This window comes from Anser anser (genome assembly GCF_964211835.1).
Source record: "Anser anser genome assembly, chromosome: 20".
In the NCBI taxonomy this organism is placed as follows: Eukaryota; Metazoa; Chordata; class Aves; order Anseriformes; family Anatidae; genus Anser; species Anser anser.
The window spans coordinates 232,938-253,473 of record NC_139741.1 but is presented as its reverse complement, the minus strand read 5'-3'; the positions used below and the strand labels follow the sequence as shown (position 1 = coordinate 253,473).

The 20,536-nt window shown below is 40.5% G+C and overlaps 1 protein-coding gene across 10 annotated transcripts in view; it reads left to right on the top strand.

Annotated features, from left to right (window-relative positions):
* PITPNM3 (PITPNM family member 3) overlaps window positions 1–20,536 on the top strand; it is a 91,222-nt gene that overhangs the window by 10,386 nt on the left and 60,300 nt on the right. For 8 of the 10 annotated variants that reach the window (XR_014574127.1, XM_083805841.1, XM_083805839.1 and 5 more), the window contains 2 exons: window positions 4,086–4,181; window positions 16,072–16,179. Coding sequence is in view for 9 of the 10 variants with exons in the window: in XM_083805839.1 (XP_083661965.1) it covers window positions 4,086–4,181; window positions 16,072–16,179 (204 nt within the window). In the remaining variant the exon portion in view is untranslated. The remainder of the gene's footprint in view (window positions 1–4,085; window positions 4,182–16,071; window positions 16,180–20,536) is intronic. The other 2 variants (XM_083805844.1, XM_083805845.1) reach the window with 2 other exon arrangements.

The window sequence follows — 20,536 nt, the reverse complement described above, 5'->3', positions numbered from 1 at the left end:
TGTTATATTTAGAAATTTTAAATCAATTAAACAACAACAACAAAAAAACTTCCTTGAAAGGAAATGTTTCAATGTGGAAGAAAAAAAAAAGAGTTCTCTGAGCTAGGGTTGGAAATCTTTTCTAAAATTCCAGAAGTTCTTGCGGAGTGGAGACTGCACACTTCAATTATTTAGTTTTTGCTGACTGAGTGAATATAATCTTATAGCCCTAATTCTGGCAGTACATTAACAGTTGCCTTTTTTTTAGACACATTAATGGTTCTACTGATTTCAGTTGGATTAAATATGTGCATAAAATTAAGTATTCAGATGAGAGCTGGCAAGATTATAGTCAGTATTGGCACATATACCTGGCCTAGAGTCACAAGTCTGTTAAAACTGTAATTTAACCACACAGTTTTATAACGAGATGGTTGCAGCTGTGAGGGTAGCTAGAGGAGATGAGAAGCTTCCAATTTGTTAGTGTCGTAGTTGGCTCAAACACGAGGGTTCTCTTTAAAATGCAAGGAAACGGCCTCAAGCTGTGCCAGGAAAGGCTTAGGTTAGATATTTGTAGGTATTAGATATTTCAGACATTGTGCTTAGGGATGTGGTTTAGTGGTGGACATAGTAGTGTTAGGCAATGATTGGACTTGATTTTGTTGTTGTTTTTCTTGCTGGCATTTCTATTCCTTGTACCTTCTCCCATCAATGCAGATCCAGTCTGTAAATTGATCAGTGGTCGGTGCAATCTTCAGAGTGGTGCATTAGTTTACAATTAAAGTGTATTAGCCTGTCCGTAATCATGCACATGTCCTGCTCTGCAACAGAAAAAGTAAAAGTTGAATTCTCTTTCCACCAAGTTAGAACCATACAGGAGTGTAACCAGAGAATTCAGCTTCTCTGCACGGTACTGCCAGATAGTTCTGCTTTGGTCTTCTTACCAGCTCTTATTGTGACTATGCGCTCAGGGCAAACACAGTCAGCTGCCTGTGTAACAGGTGAGTGTAGCGACCTGTGGTACCGTCCAAAAGAAAGCAGTTTAGATAGGAAGCTTTGCTTCTGCTTCTTCGAGAGGAAAGGTCCCAGTGCATTTCTGTGGACTGTCTGCTGCGTGAAAATATTCCCCTTGTGTCCTACTGTCAGTCTGGTGTGTTGTCTAAACAGCCTCTGGAAACTACTACATGTGCCTCTAGTTCAGCTACTGTGAATGAATTGCAAATTACTGATGTAGTGGGTTTCTGTTAAAGGCATTGCATTTATGGATAGTTTCCCCATCCTCGGAAACTCTGGTACTGAACAGCTAAAATGAAATGTTAGCTGCTGCCCTGCTTGTAAAAATTGCTGAAGTCTGGCTGCTAAGAACCAGTCAGCAAATCTGGTATTTGAAGAGAAAGTTAATTGACTTAGAAGGAACAAATATCATCACCAAGGAGGTAGCCTGTATTTTGGAGTAAGTCTGCTCTTTTTCTTCTCTGAAATTAAATAATAAAATATGCAGCAGTTGACACTGCAAATGAAATCAATGAGTCCAGGCAATGCCAGTGTTTAATGCAATCAGGGAATGTTAATAGAGTCCTACGAGGGTGGCTAATGCTAAGCTGTTGGCACAGAATGAAGCAGACTGAATAAGACTAATGCACTAGGGCAATGCAATTGCAGTCCAGCCAGCAAATAAATACGAGTGTGAAGAACTGCAGCTAGCTTGCACAGACTTCTGCTGTTGACTGTGGCTGTGTTTAAGTTGCTTCTAAATCTAGAAGCATTCCTAGTGCAATATTATAAAACTGGTGCTGCCAAGGGTTTTTTTGGTAGCCAGAATTTTCCCCTGTGGATTTGTGATATTTTTCTCTGCCTTCCATTCACGTTCTGGGTCAAAACTCCAAGGTTGCTGGAGGCACAAGCCTTCTTTGTGGGGCCAGCGCTGTTATTGATTATGAGTCAGGCTAGTCGTAGTTCTTCTCCAGGAAGCTGCTGTTTAATTGGACTGCAATTATTTTTTAAAAAAATATTGCTACTACAAAGAGTAAGAAAATAGCATTCAGAGTGTTTTATCTTCCTGTGTCAAGCATATGGTGAAGAGCAACCTGGTCTAGTGGAAGATGACCCTGTGCATGACATGCAGGTTGGAATTAGATGATCTTTAAGGTCCCTTCCAACTCAAACCATTCTATGATTGTATGTTTTTAGAAACTTCTGAGCATGGCTCATTAAAAGGAAGGCTTTTTTTTGCCTCTTCTGGCATGTGCATAATACTTGACATCCTGTGACATTAGAAGGTGAGGATTATCTACTGGGACCAACTTGTCCTTTTGGCTCTTCCAAGAAGGTTATGAGGCTTTTAACTTGTGTCTTGGCTTTCTTGACTTGCACAACAGAGACTGTCTGTTAGTGGGGCTTTGCTGTGTTTTCTGTCTTTTGTATCATTAACACAAAGGCCAGCTTGACTCAAGTCAGTTTTAGGAATGGCACATCTAAGGAGCTAGCCTTGTCCAAGTGTGTTTCTGCCATACCATTCTGTGCTTGCTGCCAGGGTACAGAAGGTTTTTCAGCCCAGTAGGTCTGCTTCAAGGATTGCCGGCTTGTTTTCTGATAATGGATGGCAAGCTCACTATTGCTTAGCTGCGTGTAGTCTGCTCCTCCAGCTCCTACTGCCTATTGCTTCTTCTGCTCATAGTAACTGGGCTTTCTCAGCTCTTTCCTTTCTTTTGCTGGGGTTGTGGAATCACAGCTGCTGAGACAGGGAATTCCATGATGGCGAGCAGCCTGCAGGTGACACAGTGTCTTCATGAACATAAAGAAAACTGCTTTGTTATCTCTAGCTCAAATGTGTGACGTTGATGACAGGTGGGGTCATAAGGGCTCCTTATTCCTCTGGTCTCAGATGATTATAAGGTGGAGCAGGGTGCTGCAGAGCTGCCCGTAAATGAGTTATTGACAACATGCAGAAACTTGGCCTGCTCAGAAATGCCATCTGTGCAGCTGCATCAGTTGGACTCACTGGCATTCTCTTCTATGTGTTTCCTCTTATCAGAATGTGCTATGTGTCACCATAAGGACCATTTTTATCTTTTGAGTGTCTACACCACAACTTCATTTATGCACACGCACATATACAGAAAAAAACAATGTCGTGTTAATAAAAAATAACTAGAAGTGCCTGTGTCATTAGTAGCATTATATTGTTACAGAGCTTTGAGGTAAACTTTCATGAGACTATTCAGTCAAGATCCAGCTGTCAGTCTTTGTAGAGAGTCAAATAGAAAAATTCCCAAATGTTTTGGATGAGAGGAGACAGAATACGAAGATTGTTTTAGATAAATATATAAATAAAACCAGCTCATTTGCATATACCAGATTTTACAAAATTTTCATAGTAAATTTTTCATCAGTAACTGAATCTTTGGTGATACCTTTTTGAACCCTGGTTCGCCACTGGTTTGGGAAGCCTTTATTGTTAATATAAGGCAATAAACTCTGTTTTTCTAGTTAAAAATTAGTTTGAGTTATGTGTAACCCACTGGAAACAACATAAGTATGTCTGTTATTGTACCTGTTCCGATGTGGTTTTGCCTTCCTTTCTTCTAATAGCAAGCTTTGAATGAAAACACTAGTCTCTAGCAAAACAAAGCTGCCTGATGAAAAAAGCTCTGAGTAAGAATTCAGTACTTTGTTTGTAAATCTGTGAACCAAATAGGGTGGCACTTCCTTCAGAAGTAAAGTAGAATTGAAATAGGAACTACTGCCATCTCCTAGGGAAATGCTACTTCATATCTCAGAAATAACGTATAGTTTGAGTGTTGGAATTGAGCAGCCTGGTGAATTCAACAGGGTAGAATTCAGCTTTTCAAGTCATTCCATTAGCTGAAAGTGATGCAGGCTCATCTTTAAGCAAGACATTGTTTTAATCATTTTTAGAAGCAAGTGTAATTTTCATGCTATCTTGAAAATTCTGGCTGTCTTTTTGAGATTAAAGTATGTGCCCTGACCAAGTGGATCCTCTTGAGCCATCTACACAAACTGTTAGTTAATGTATTTTTTTCTTTTAAGCCTGGAGCCCAGGTGAGCATTCCCTTTGGTTAATGTGAGTCTCTCTGTATTTCCAGCTGGTCTGCGCCGATTCAGTGGTGCTCAGTGGCACATGCAGAATGTCCTCAAAGACTCTGTGGAGAGCTCCGATGACGAATTCTTTGATGCGCGAGGTCAGTGCACGCTTTTGTCCTCCTCTCCTCATTCTTTCCACAGTTTTGCAGCAAGTGGTTGAGCTTCTTTAGGAATGGACTGACAACGTTGTCCTCAACTGACTGAGATATAGAAGAAAAAAATAATAATAGAATAAGATCTTCTTACAAGGATTTATGAGTGGGCCTAAATTTATGGGAGATTGGTGAAGTACTGGTGTGGATGAACGAGCTGCCATGAGCTGTGTCTGGCATCAGAAGAAGCATGTCTGCAGCAGTCCATAGCTTTGTGGGGTCTCTTGGGCCCAGCTTGTTTACAGGTCAGGTAATATATGATGTTACAGATAGGTGCTCTTTTTTATAGCTCCTGATGATGGCCATGAGTGTCTGTGTTACTGATGGCCAGCCTTTAAAATCCATGGCCTAGATTTTCCACTGGCAAAATGTTCACTGATGTGCCTGGGAGCTCTGCTTGTTCAAGAAGCAGCAATATTTGAATGTTTGTGGTTTTAATCAGGAGAATCCAAAATACAACACTCCCTGTGTATCTAATGAGACCCTGAACTTCGGCATCTTTTTTAAGGTGCCAACTTTCATTCTGAAGTGAGAGTAGAGTTTGTAGTTTGTGTGCATGCACAGTGGAAGATGGAGACTCTAGTTTTGCTTTTGTTTGTGTGACCCAAACCTAATGCTTTTCTGATCTATTTATTTCATTTGCTTATCTGAAGAGAGTAACCCATAGGAGAGAATTAATTCTGCTACTACTTTGAAATACAGCTATAGGATCTTATATCTCATAGTGTGAGCTATTGTGGTCATATTTATGTCCTCATATTACCTGGAAGTCAGGGGTAAAGGGTGATGGAATAAACTTGTAGAATGTCCTTTATCTTTTCTGGAAAGTTGGATTCATTAAGTACAGAGCAATCTATTTGGTCAAAGGGAGAGGGAATATCATATCCCTCCCCTTCCATATTTGTTGAGATTTCTCTTCTAGTTTAAAGTAAACCTAATCCAAACTGGAAAACTCAACTGTCCCATGGGGAATTTGGCTTGGGTTTGGGTATGCTTTTTATTTTTAGTTTGGTTGTTTCAGATAACAGCATGCTCAGCAGATGTTCTACTGATTTCTAAGTGCAATAAAATTTGATGCTTTGCAAAGGAAATGGATATATTACTTCTGATGGCTAAGACTGTCATTGAGTTTCTCCATCTGCTGGATTTTCTCTCTATAATAAATATAATTTCCCAGCATTCTGTTTTTCTTGAATGAGACCTTGTTCTGAGGAAATAAATTTTCTTTTATGCGACTGCTTTGGCTTCAGTGTCATTGCTGTTCGGGTGTCTGGAGATGCATGGTGGTATTGAAAATGGTAGTAAGTGCTTATAAGGCAGTATTTGGCATTAAATGTCTGCTGTCATGTAGTGAATTCTGTATTTCAGTATGTTTTTTGTTTCCTTTGTGGGTGGGATTGTTGCAGGAATGGTTGGCAACCAAACATGGCCACATCTTGTGTTTTCATGTTGGCACAAGCCTGAGTTGAAATTCAGCATGGAGGAAGAGCTGTTATGTCAGGGTTTTTTAGCTGCTTTAAAAATGCATGGGTAAGAGGAGAACAGTGAAAACTAAACAGCTTTTTCTGGGGGGATCAGCTCTGTACTCGACTGGTTTGTAAGATAGCTTTGAAGAAGATGCATCTTGCTGCATTATACTGATCTCACTCCACCAGGGGAAAACCCCAAAACTCTGAACCAACTGATAAATCTCTGACTTATTTCTGTGAGACCGAAATTGCAATATTATTTTCCAAAACAAACTGTTTCTACAGAGACATAATTAGTATTAGTCCTATTATAGAATCATAGAATCACAGAATGGCATGGGTTGGAACAGATCTTAAATATCATCTAACTCCAACCCCCCTGCCATAGGCAGGGATGCCACCCACTAGATCAGGTTAGCCATGGCCACATCCAGCCTGGCCTTGAACAACTCCAGGGATGGGGCATCTACAACTTTTCTGGGTGACCTGTTCCAGTGCCTCACCACCCTTACAGTGAAGAATTTCCTCCTAATGTCTGGTCTAAACCTATCCTCTTTTAGTTTAAGACCATTCCCCATTGTCCTATCCTTATCTACCCGAGTAAAGAGTCCCTCTCCATCTTTTTTATAAGACCGCTTTAAGTATTGAAAGGCTGCAGTGAGGTCTCCCCGGAGCCTTCTCTTCTCCAGGCTGAACATCCCCATCTCTCTCAGCCTTTCTTCACAGGAGAGGTGCTCCAGCCCTCTGGTCATCTTCATATCCCTCCTCTGGACTCACTCTAACAGGTCCATATCTTTCTTGTGCTGGGAGCCTCGAACCTGGACGCAGTGCTCCAGGTTGGGCCTCACATGGGCAGAGTAGAGGGGGACAATCACCTCCCTCCACCTTCTGGTTATGACTCTCTTGATGCAGACCAGGATGCAGTTGGCCTTCTGGGCTGCAAGCACACACTGCTGGTGCATGTTGAGCTTTTTGTCCACTAGAACCCCCAAGTCTCTCTCTGCAGGGCTGCTCTCAATGAGTTCTTCTCCCAGTCTGTACTCCTGTCTGGGATTGCCCCGGCCCAGGTGCATCACCTTGCACTTAGACTTGTTGAACCTCGTTTGGTTCACATGGGCCAACTTCTCCAGCCTCTCCAGGTCCCTTCAAATGACATCTCATCCTTTTTTGGTATTAACTGCACCACTCAGCTTGGTGTCATCTGCAAACTTGCTGAGGGTGCATTCAATCCCATTTTCTATGTCATTAATGAAGATATTGAAAAGCATCGGCCTCAAAACAGACCCCTGAGGGACACTGACCATCACCAGCCTCTACCTAGACATAGAACCCTTGACCACCACTGTCTGGCTGGTTGGTATCTAATAAGTTTTGGAGGCTCTAGTCTGCCTTTCTGTGCTTTGTGTGTGTATGTGTACGTGTCAGGGCATGGTTGGTAAGGATTTGAGATGGGATTGGGAGTGGTGTCATGCTGTCAGTAGCATGCAGAAGCGTGGAATGCTGTCTTTGAAAAACTGTGTCTCAGATCTCCCTTGGTTAGTGTACTGCTTCCAAAGCAGGTTATAACCATTTATTTTAACAATTGCTATGTCACTCATTGAGTCCATGTAATGCAAACCAGGTTGCATTCATCCTCGTAACTGAACAATTCAAATTGTTATTTATAACCTGGACTCCTCCATTGCTAAGAAGCCATACTTAAGGATTTTCTTCTTGTTGTGGCCCTGCTACTTTGATTCATTTTGTTCTAGGTATCTTGATTTTGTTCTAAACAAATTGCTCTCTTGCTTTCCTGGCTCTTTTTGGGAAGCTCGTGCACTCCCGTCAAGTCTAGCAACTCGTGGCTCTAATTTAAGCACAAAGCCTACTGGCTGGAGCAAAGCAGAGACAGCAAGGCAGAGCGCAAGGAGCAACCCATACGTTTGGAAGTTAAAACAAAGCCAGTGTATCTACACTCCAGCTATGTACTTAGCATGAGCCTTTTACCCATGCCCTGTGGGACAGTGAACTGGCAGAAATGTTCCCCATGACATTTGGGCTCTGTTACAAGTTCACATTCAGCAAGCATTTATTCTCTGCAAATAAAACTTTCTTTGTAACACCTCGCAAAGTTAGCAAGACATCCTTTCCATGAGTAAAAAGACTTTAAATATATGACTCAGGAGCAATGTGGATGAAACAGCGCCAAACTGATCATGTTGGATCGCTCCCTACCACAGAAAGGTTTGATTGTCTGACTTTAAGACTGGTCCTGTTTGGGCACTGGACTTTTTTAGGAGGCAGTATAAGGAAGTGAGTAAAACAGATGGACTGTGGGTATATACAGTCTGTTTTAGGGCACTAAATTTCTGGGCCTTGTAAGAACATTCATTTTATTTCCAGGGCTTCATTTTTTTGTAATTGTAATTTACAAGAAATCTTTTCTGCCAGGTGGCTGAAAATCAGGCTGGTGTTTAAGAGGAAGCTTGTTTATGATGGTTACTAGTAAAGTACGTGGGACGTGGTTTTTGTTTTGTTTTGTTTTGTTGTTGTGTGGATTCTCTTAGAAACAAAGTTAACAGTTAATACCACGTTTGTGATACGATGTGAATGGTGGTATTGCTGTTTGCAGGAGATCTTGTAACTACTGTCTAACCTAGTTCAAGTTCAGTTGAACTCAACTTCCAGTTATTTTTGATTTAAAGTTGTCTACCAGATGAGAACTGACCAAACATCAAAATACCTTCTTCATCATTCCTTTACTAAGTGCACTAAGTTCCTAATCCAGAATGTGGGGGCATTTTTAACAGGGATACAAAAACCTTTCTTCCCTCCTAAGCATGTAACCATAACAGATGTTACAATCCAAAATCTGCGTACAGCTCTGCTAAAGATCAAAGAGGTGGCATGTAATACAGCAGCATCATTTTTTCCAGATGAATTTATTTAGTCTGTTTAAAAACTTTTGTTGTTATTTCTGTTTTCTTAAATTGATCTTTACAGAACTGGCATCTGTATCGCTGTGTTCATAAAAAGTGGAAGCCAATAGCTATGTGCTGTATATTTTAAGCCTGGCTTTGCCTGTGCTTTGTCAAGGTTCTTAATCATGAAAGAGGCTATGGCAGCTTCCTGCTATTTAAGCGTTGCTTTTAATTTGCTGCATGGTGCTCTCCTGAAAATAGACCCACTGGTCTAATTCATTTAATTTTAAACTGCTCTGCTGAGAAACTTGTGTATTATTTGACAGTGCTGCCTTGAACTGAAGTGGAAGTTTGGAGGATCTAAATGTTTCTCAGCATGAGTGTGTTCAATGGCAACAGTGGGATGTAAAGTTCTGTTGTGCTTAGAAAAAAAACTCTCAATGTATGATGATGCTGTCCCTCATTCACTAAAGTACTGACATTTTAAGAAAAGGCTGTTTTGCAAAAATGGGTACTGAATGTCTTAATGTTAAGAAATTCATCTTTGCCTGCCTTGGTGTTTGTTTCCCCCTGCTTAGTGAGTTTAAATATTAGTGGCAGACACTTCTGTAAGCATGTCATTTTCCATGTGATACATTCATTTTTGATGATGTATGAATAAATTTCTAGAGTTACCAATAATAAATGTGTGATTTACCACCTGTTTGAAAGAGACCAAGTGATTGTTTCTAGTACTACACCGATGTCTGTGATATTAGAGCAGTTCTTAGTCTTCTGGTGTTTGGAATATAACTATGGACACCATGTGCAGCCTTGCATCACCTTCACTGCTCACAGGACTTTCCAAGCACAAAGATAGGTATTAAAGTTTCCAGATATTTCAGTACAAACTGTGTGCAACAGTCTTCTCAACATCCCTGTTCACAAATCTTTTTTAGCTGTTGCTTAAAACCAGATAGTTCTACTTGTGGTTACGGTGAATTAGCTGGGTAATTTAAAGCCAATACAGTGTCTTTTATAAATGGCGAATTTGATGCTGGAATTGAGTTGTTCCATAGCAGATAAAATACAATCATGACAACACCAGTTTCAGTATTTTAAAATACATTTTTGAAACATCAAATACTTTTGTTATTGATGACTGTGACGTGCTGTGAATTTACCCAAAGAGTGATAAAATGTGATATGTTTCCCATTTTGTTCAGTGCAGATGATGATATTTTTGTATGAGCAATAATTTAGTAGTGTACCAGATTGACACAATGAATGTGAGGAGAGATATCCTCTTACTAGGGTTCATGGGTGTTAAAGGAACCTTGTAGTTCACTGAAGTTAGTCTAGATTCTTTTTGGGGAAAAATAGCCTGTCACATTAAAAAAAAAAAAAAAATTTGGGCCACCATTCTGGGCCTGGCATGCTGTAGTCCATGTGCTAGCACATTTGGTATGTAATTGACTGGATTTTGGAATGGAGAAGACAATCCCAAAACTTCCCTTCCCCACTCTACTGCCTCCATTTTCTCAGCTCATCTTTTTTTGAGATAAACTGCTTTTGAATCAGAATGTCTGTGCAATATTTTTTTAGATTTCTAATGCTGTCTACTGAATCAGCCATTCTATAGCAGGATGATTTCCAAGGTTTGGAAGGAAGAGGATAAGTGTGCTTATACAATATTCTGCATACTATGTTTTAAATGCATTTGGGAGAAATTTCACAATATTCTTAGTTCTTGAGCATACGGAACTATTGATTTTAGTATGTAATACAGCTTTCATTAAATGCTTTTTAATTGTTTAATGTCAGGGCAGTTTATGTAGTCTGAAATACTCCTAATAACAGTAGCTGTCCTTTTTATAACTGTTACTTGAAATAAAATGTGACTGCTATGTATAGATAATGAATATCTGCTAGTCAGTTGTTAATGCTCTAATAACAGACTTCTAGTGAGAGATGAGAATTTAATATGAGAGAAACTTCTTACGTGGATAAAAATTAAGTGTGTCTGTGGAAGATGTAGAAGTGAAGAGTCGGAGATGGTGCTCTGTTTCTGTTCTATGTTCAGTGAGAACAGGATGGCTAAATTGTTCAGGCTGTATTGAAATCTTAAGCTTTAGTGAGTGGAAGAGATGGAAGTAGAAATGAAAAACAGCCTCTTGATTTTTCTCCAAGTTGCCTTTATGCATTTCAGTAGTGACTTACCATGTAGGTTAAACCAGCTGTCTTACAGATTTCAGCAGTTTCTATGTTCCCTGTGAAGTGGGTATTGTAACTTTAAGCACTCATTCTTAAAATTTTGTTTAGAGAGAACTAAAATGGTGATGATTCATACAAGTTAGATGAGGTAGTTTATTTGTTTGCAAAATATTTTATTGGGCTCTCTTTTGGGAGTATGATCATTCACTGTGCCTGATGGGATATTCTTTCGAATTGTCAACATCCATTGTTCAAGAATGCTTTGAAGGTCAGTATGGTGATTGCCATTTTTGGAGTTGCTGAGGCATGGATCATAGACTAATGATAAAAGAAATGTACTTGGAATTTACTGAATGTGCTCTATATTCAAGTGAAGATAGTCATAGGACGGACTTTAAAGACATTTTGCAAGAGACTGAAATGTTGATAAACAGTGATTACCCACTGTACCAGGAGTTTGACCCAAGTATTACCAAGTTTTGATTACTTTGCAGTTAGCTTGCAAAATGTTCTTCAAATTAAGTTTTGTTCAGACAGATTTTCAGAAGAAAAGTAATGGGGTCTCCTTTATTTCTACAGTATGTGCCACTGGTCTGTTAAACAGTGGGTAACAATATTGCTTACGTGTAGTATCTTATAATGATTCGCATCCTAGTGCGTACATAGACTTTGGCCAGTACAAATGCCTGTTGTTCTACACCTTTAGCACATGCACAAAGGATGTCTTTTGCAGCATTGTCACTTTTCATTCTGAATAGAAGTGTGGATGGAGGCTGGAGAAATCAGCACAGAGTGGAATCATCTCACCCAGAGTCATAAACAGTATCACTGGTTGAACTAAGGGAAAAATATGCTTCTATTCCAGAAGTCTATCTCCAACTAAATTTGCTTTCTGGATAATGCAATGCATGTTTAATCATGTTAAGTCAGTATCTTACTGCTGGTTGCTAGTTGTTCTGGAATGTTTCAGGAAGGAGATCTAGCTGTGGTTGAGACCCTGGGAAACTTCATTTGTCATGGTCAGTATTGCTTCGTATGCAAAACAGGTGTTAACAATATGAAAGCACTACATTTTAATAAAGAAGCAAGGGGAAGAAACAATTTGTTAATTAATCCACAAGAAATTGATCCGAGGCCGTATTTTTTCTGGCTATATTTGGCGCTTGATGTGAGCCCTTGGGGTCTCCGAATGGACACTGTCATTGGAGCAATTGGTCCTGGTGCCATGCCTCCCTTTGTCATTACTTACAGATAACATCACAGCAAGGGTGAAGGTGATTCTCAGGAACTAGACTGTGTGAGGGAGTGTAAGGTGCATCCCCTTCCTCTGCTACCCAAATGGTTGTGGTGATGGTCAAGTTGTCACTCTCTAGACACTGCTGAAGTTGATTTGGCAACTGCCAGTTGGAAATTCCTGGTGTTTGTGCAAGATCAAATAGTCCCCTGTTCTTCTGCTGGTGCTCATTGCTGGAATCACTGAAGCAAATGTGCGACCTTCCTCAGCAGTGTGCTAGTCCTGACTCACTTGCAAATCTTTTGGTAAAGACAGTGATATGACGGTGAAAGGAGGTCGGCTTTGGTGGGTTTTTACAGCACTGAGGTGATGTTCAAGCCTAAATGGACAATGATAAATTCGTATCATCAGATCCTAGCCTTTAGAGCCTTGAATCTCTTAATGAGTCTTGAAGGAAGTGTATAAACCATTTCTGAGAGTAGTGCAAGAAGCATGCCATTACTTTGTTCATAAATTTGTATCTGCACTTATTTCAGTCAGTTTTTTGGGTTGGAAGAAGAGAATTCCAATACAAGCCTTTTGCTGTTTTTTTTTTTAATTATTATTGTTTGTTTTTCCCTTAAAAAAAAAAAAAAAGGTGTATAGTTCTCAGGACTGTCTCTTAGAAAGATGGCATAGGTGGTAGGAGGGAGCTGTCTACCTTAAGAGTCCTTATAAGGCAGAAATGAAGATTACTAAATCGACGTGATCAACCTGCATTTTAATCTGACAGTAAGCTTAAAAATCTCCAATTTGTTTGAAGGAAAATATAACGTTTACAAGGACTGGTTACTAGATTACCTGAAGGATGACACTTCTACGTTTATATTATGTAACATACTAGTTGTAACATAAGCTCTTATGTTTACTGGCCTCTATATTACTAGTAGGATATAGGTAGAAAACCTTCTCCGGTATGGATCTTCCCAGGATTTGCTTCTTGCACTTACTTTTCAGGCTTCTTTTTGTTCTGGTGCAGGTGCCTGTAGACCACATAACAGTGACCTGGTTGATTTTTCAGTCTTACTAACATCAGCAATTAACAGAGTGGAGGGAAAAAAATAAAAAAAAAAAAGGAAGGAAGGAAGGAAATTAAAAGAAAAGGTTAGGACATACCTGAGAGGTGAAGAAAGGTACTCTTCTCCACTCTCTCCCAAACAGCCTTTCAGGAATAGTTAAGTGTTTAAATGTCAGAAAAATAAATGCACACAAAAGCATTAGTACAAGCAAAAGAGACAGAAGGCAATCCTACACTTAGTGGTAAGGGAGCTTCTGTCTTTGGTAGAGGAAAGTATATGTGTGGGCTAAATTAATTGGCCTCATTTGGATTAAATGTAGTGCCAGAGAAACTGCAGGAAGGACTGTGCTGGAATGGGGAGAGGCTGTCCAGGAGGGATACTGCAGCTTTCACCTAGAAATGAAGTAGCTTGATTCCCTTATTCTGCTTCCAACACCACATTTCCTGTTTCATGTCTCACCTGTATTTCTCACACGTTCTCTGTTATTTATTCAGACTGATTCATCAATGCTTCTTAGATACTCTTGCATCTGAAAGAACTCTGCACAGTGCAGCTGGAGTTAAATGCTCTGTTTTTGTATGGGGGAAATTGGAAACTATCCCAGACTGTACATCTAACCATGTCTAATATGCACTTCAGAGGCTGCCTGAGGTAGGAGGCAGAGGGCACAGCACTGGGCACAATTAAAACATAACATTAGTGAGCTGCTTTTGCTTTCTGATAAACAGCTGGGGTCAAACCCCATTTACTCAAATAAAGTACTATTTGACTACCTTGTAAACACAGAATTAAACACCTGTGTTTGCGATCTGAACAGCTGTATATGTGTTGACAGTTGATTCATCTTCCCTGGCTAGCTGCTTAATTTAGTGAAATCCACAGAGAAAGGGAGAAGTAATATTTTACAGTTTTCTTCTGCCCACCTCTCCCTTGTTGGCTGCTTTCCATGTGGCATGGAATATGTCAATCACAAAGTTCTCAGTTCATGGCAGGACTGAGTTATGCTACCATGTTGGATTTTTTTACTATTATTTTATTGCACGGGTACCAGCAGATTTTCCTCAGTTAAAAGATGATCACTAAAGATATTTTCTCTGTATATTGAATGTCCTACCAGTGTGAAGTTTGAGCTGTGTGTGAACAAGGTGTGATGCATTAGAAACAGTGTCACTAGCAGGACTAGGGAAGTGATTGTCCCCTTGTATGCAGCACTGGTGAGACTGCATCTCAAATATTGTGTTCAATTTTGGGCCTGTCGGTAAAAAAAAGCATATGAAGTTGCTTGAGCATGTGCAGAGAAGAGCAACAAATTTGGTGTAGGGACTATAAAGCAAGACTGATGAGGAGGAGTGGCTGAGGGAACTAGGGTGGTTTAGTATGGAGAAAAGGAGTCTGACGGGAGACCTCATCGCTCTCTACAACCACCTTGAAAGGAGGTTGCAGCAAGGGGGGTGTTGGTCTATTTTGTCAGGTGCTCCTAGATGTCTCTGTGCTCCTAGATGAAAATTTAAAGCTTTGTATAGCACAGGTGGCTTTTGATAAAAGGAAAAAACCATGCTTTTAAAGAGGTCTCTGAGTCCATTCTTCCCTCTGCCTTGCCTTTTAAATGTTGTAAAGTCAGAATTTCAGTATATTGAAATCTACAGGCTAGTATTGATGGTTTATTGTTGACTTTTAGAGATACACTTTCACTTCAGGCCTGTCTAGAGTAGGAAGATACTTCTTTTGATTACATGTTAAAATTTGGATATATAATAAACTTTAAAATGTTTATAATAATGGACCACATTTAGAGCTCTATTTTCAGGCTGAGGTGAATGTTGAACTACAATTATATGACTGATAGAAGTCCCAGGATGTTGACTGAGGTTTTCCTTGCATCTTGGAAAATGTTCATGTTCACATTCTGAGAAGTTCATATAGTTTGACTGTTATAGAATACTTTAACCGCCCTATAGTATAGCATATTTCGTTTCCTGAATGAGTATATAACCTGAATGAGTATTTTTATTATATTAATATAATTATGTCAGTGCTAGATAGTTACTACTTGAACAGTTTCATTGCAGCGTTTTTACCTGTATGACCCACAGAAAATCTTTTCTTTTGTGTGTGTGTGTGTGTGCGCGCGCATTGCTATTGGATCACAAGCTTGTTACTGAATTATACACATGAAAGTGCAGCATTTGTATTCTGTGTCAGGTGAGAGGCTTTTAGAACAAAAAGGTCATTCATTTTTCAAGAAGTTCACAGTGATATTGACACTAGCAAGCTTTGTCTTTTTCAGTGCATGTCCCCTGAAGCATTTCAGCTCCACCCAGTCATATAGGAGAATAGGCTTCCAGCCTGCTACATTGCTTCACAGCACTGTTGTAAAGACTGAATAAAAAATACTTACCTGACTTCTGGTTAGAAAATAGCTTCAGTCTTTTAGGTAAAATGTGTTTCATGAAAAAAAAAAAAAGGCATGTTGATACTTCAGTACTGTAAGTATCCTGAGTTTGTAGAGACTAAAGGAGGAGAACTGTGGTTTGGGCAAAACTGGAAGTTTATGTGAAATTTCTGTCAGCTGTTAGGAAAAAAAAATCCATGTTTTAGGGCTGTTTTGATCTTCATTCTTCAGTGCTTGCCTGGGTTGGGAAGAGGGAGGAATTTTGACTATTTATTGATATTAAACACTCGAGTGATTTATTCACAACTTCGTTTTTAAAAGACTTGCTCAAGGTAAGAGCAAAAATGCAAGCAGTTCTCTCTTTTCTCTGTTTTTCCTATACAAAATTTATGTAGCACATAGGTACACTTCAGGGTATATCACTAAGCAGGAAGCTTCCCTGGAGAATCTTGCATATGCTAACTTGTTATGTATTCTCATTAGGGAACATGATGATCTGTTTATTTCTCTCCTAGTTACTAGCTTTAACCTTATGTTTGTTCTCTTGTTCATCACTGCAGTTTATTCTGTTCTCCTTTTTCTTCCTACAGAAGAGGTGGTGGAAGGAAAAAGTGCCATTCTTATAGGCATGAGCCAATGGAACTCAAATGACCTTGTTGAGCAGATAGAAACAATTGGGAAGATGGAAGAAAATCAAGGTAATGTTTACCTTGTAATGTTGCCTTACATGTTAATTTAACATTAATAAGAAAATCTGACTATTGAAGCAATTAGGTGTCAGACATTATGTAAATACTAAAAAGAAGTATAATTTACAATGCCCCATAGTTAAAGGTTTTATGTAGACATGTAAGTAATATTTTAGTGCTTGGAAATCACAGAATTGTTGAGGTTGGAAGGACCCTCCAACTTCCCTGCTCAGGCAGGATCATGTAGAGCACATTACCCAGGATTGTGCCCAGACAGCTTTTGAATATCTTCAGGGAAGGAGACTCCACAGTCTTTCTGGGCAACCTGTTCAGCACTCTGTCACCCTCACAGTAAAGAAGTCTTACCCATGTTTCAGTTTGTACCTGTTGCCTCTTGTCCTGTTCCTGGGCACCACTGAGAAGAGTCTGGCCCTGTCCTCTTGGCAACCTCCCTTAAGGTATTTGTATACATCGACCAGATCCGCTGAGCCTTCCCTTCTTCAGGCTGAACAGGCCCAGTTCTCTCAGCCTTTCCTCATATGAGAGATGCTCCAGTCTCGTAATCATTTTAGCAGCCCTCTGCTGGACTCTCTCCACGAGCTCCATGTTTCTCTTGTACTGGGGAGCCCAGAACCGGACACAGTACTCCAGGGTGAGGCCACAGCAGGGCTGAGTAGAGGGGGATTAACTCTCTTGACCTGCTGGCAACACTCTTGCTTAATGTACCCCAGGATACCATTGGCCTTCTTAGCCACAAGGGCACATTGCTGGCTTGTGGCCAGCTTGTTGTCCACCAGGACCCCCAGCTCCTTCTCCACAGAGCTGCTTTCCAGCAGGTCAGCCCCCAGCCTGTACTGGGGCATGGGGTTATTCCTCCCCAGGTGCAGGGCCCTGCGCTTGCTTTTGTTGCGCTTCATGAGGTTCCTCTCCACGCACTTCTCCAGCCTGCCCAGGTCTCTCTGAATGGCAGCAGAACCTCCTGGGGTATCAGCCACTCCTCCCAGTTTTGTGTTAACAGCAAACTTGCTGAGAAGGCATTCCATCCCTTCATCTAGGTCATTGTTGGGTAAGTTAAACAATACTGGAGCCAGAACTGACTGCTGAGGGACGCTACTAGCTGCAGGTCTCCAACTAGAGTGCCGTTGATCACAACCCTGTGAGCTCTGCCATTCAGCCAGTTCTCAATCCACCTCACTGTCCACTCATCTAATCCACATCTCCTGATCTTATTTACGAGGATGTTGTAGGAAACAGTGTCAAAAGCCTTGCTGAAGTCCAGGCAGACAACATCCACTGCTTTCCCTCCTCTCTCCAGCCAGTTACAGAATCACAAAATCACAGAATGGCCGGGGTTGGAAGGGACCTCTGAAGGTCATCTAGTCCAACCCCCCTGCTGAGCAGGATCACCTACACCACATTGCGCAGGATGTCATCCAGACGGGTTTTGAATATCTCCAGAGAAAGAGACTCCACAACCTCTCTGGGCAACCTGTTCCAGTGCTCTGTCACCCTCACAGTAAGGAAGTGCTCTCATATTCAGCTGGAACTTCCTGTGCTTCAGTTTGTGCCCATCGCCTCTCATCCTCTTGCTGGGCACAACTGAAAAAACACTGGCTCCATCCTTGGTTGTCCCATCATAGAAGGCAATCAGGTTGATGAAGCATGATTTCTCTTCGGTGAATCCATGCTGACTACTCCTGATCACCTTCTTGTCTTCCATATGCTTAGAGGTGGCCTTCATGATAAGCTGTCCCATCACCTTTACAGGGATAGAGGTCAGACTGACTGTCTTGTTCCATGACTCCTCCTTCTTTCCCTTTTAGAAGACTGGAGTGACAATGGCTTTCTTCTAGTCCTGAGGCACCTCCCCTGTTCTCCACAGCCTTTCAGAGATGATGGAGAGTGACTTAACAGCAACATCCTCCAGCTCCCTCAGGATGTGTGGGTCCCTCCCATCCAAGTCCATGGATTTGTGGTATCAAGTTTGCCTAAATGTTCTCTAAACTGATACTCCTCAACCAAGGGAAAAATTTCCTTTCTCCATACTTTATCCCTGGTATCCTAGATCAAGGATTCTTGAGGGCACACGTTAACAGTAAAGACTGAAGCAAAGACGGCATACAGTAACTCTACCTCCTCTGTATCCTTTGTCACAAGCAACAATTTCTTGCAATGTTTTGTAAAAGAAAGAATTCTCATCTGTTTTCTTCTTTTACTTCACTTCTATTCACACTTAACCGCTCAAAGAGCCTTTACAGGCAGTGTATCCAACTCAACAGCATTTGATGAGTTGGTTTATGTGTAAGATGCATCTACATTCTGATATTGCTTATCATAGAATGGCTTGGGTTGGAAGGGACCTTAAAGATCACCTAGTTTCAACCCCCTGCCATAGGCAGGGATGCCACCCACTAGATCAGGTTGGACAAGGCCCCATCCAGCTTGGCCTTGAACACCTCCAGGGATGGGGCATCCACAGCTTCTCTGGGTGACCTGTTCCAGTGCCTCACTACCCTTACAGTGAAGAATTTCCTCCTAATGTCTAAACTAAATCTATCCTCTTTTAGTTGAAGACCATTCCCCATTGTCCTATCCTTATCTACCCGAGTAAAGAGTCCCTCTCCATCTTTTTTATAAGACCGCTTTAAGTACTGAAAGGTTGCAATGAGGTCTTCCCAGGAGACATTATAGTGTGTGTATCTGTGTGTGTGTATATGTATGTATCCTGGGGAGACATTATATGTATGTATGTATATATATATATATATATACACACACATTCCTTAATGTATACTGTAAGTGTACTGTAGCTTTTCGTTCATTGTGCTGGTTTTTACCATTATTGAACAAGGCTGTCAGTCAAGAGTTGAAGTTGGTAAGGAGTGGGGCAGAAGAAGACTGAGCCAGTATTTCATGTACCATGTCTTGTTATGTCAGCATGTAATTTCATTGCTTCAGTAGTGCAAAAGAAAGAAGAACGCTGGCTGTAATGCATGCTGCTGATTAGGAACTTTCCTTGATGCACTCGTGCTAAATACATCAGATTTCTTAAAAGGTGAGGCAGTTACAGGCGTTTCCTTCTTTTCTCTGCCACTCTCAAATTCAGTCCTACTGATTTGCTACCTGTTGATTTTTCCTTGCATGTGCCCCTCTGTGTTTGTCTTCATAGTTATCTGCCAAATGCTGATAGATCTTATTGCAGTGTTTTTAGTACAGATATTTAATTACACAGTGCTTTTGTTACGGCTTAATAAAACTGAATAGCAATTAGTGATTTTGCAGTCTTAGAAATGTTTCTGACTAGCAACCATGAGATACAAATGAGGAAAGCAAAGAGAGAATGAGGAGGATGCTTGACTGTATTGTCTCCTGTGCCACAGTAAAAAGCTATTTCAGTCTTAGCCCAAGTGTTTATAGCCAAAAATTGTAAGTCTAGGTAAATCTGAGTTCTCTCTTTAAAAACATTATGTAGAAAAGACAAAGATGCCCTCTGTGTTGTCTTTTTGTGAGGAACTTCACTGTCTCAATGGAAAGATGTGAGGGGTATGGTCTGCTTTTCCAGTGAATATGTGTTTTTTTGCCGAAGCTGGATTTACTTGTGATTCTCAGAAAGTGATGAGTTCACTGGCTCTGGTTGCAGAAAGCTTTGTTGCAATTTAATCAGTCTCTAGGACAAATGGTTTTGCTCAGTGGCTATGCAGGGAGCAGAGCACTGACTGCTTTTCATGGTTTAACAAATCAATTAATAGAGCATATCATTTATGGGATCTTTCAATGAATTAAGATGTGTGAGAAGATGCAGCATGCTCTGAGCAGAGCTGAAGACCCACTGGACACTACTTAAGTAATGCTACAGATCCAGTGTAAGACATGCAAAGGTTATCAGGAACTTTATAAATGGCAAGTGTGTAATTTAGTTCAGTCATTGATTTTCAGTAAGTACAACTGAGAGCACTTGACCACCACAACCTTTCTCATCAGTGATAGAAATACATCTTCAGGAGAAAACTTGGAGCAGCATTTAAATTGATTAAGTTTTCACTATGGATATTTCCGTTGATGTGAATTTGTGTTGTTACAGGATTATAGGTAATTGGCATGTTCTTGTTTGGTCATTATTTCTTTTGAGGAAAACAAATGTGTCTTTGTAAGACATGCTAGAATTAGATGACATCTGGAAATTATGTGCGATCTCTGCTTCTTTTGATTGTCTCCTCTTGCAGTTCTCATGCTTTTCAGGAGCACACAATTACTGGCTTTTGCCAGAAGGAGTACTTAATGTCTGAGTGTAAATGCGCTTGGGGATTAAGTTTGTATGCTCATTAAAATGGCGATAGGCGACCTTTCTTGTTCTGAGCCTTCTCAA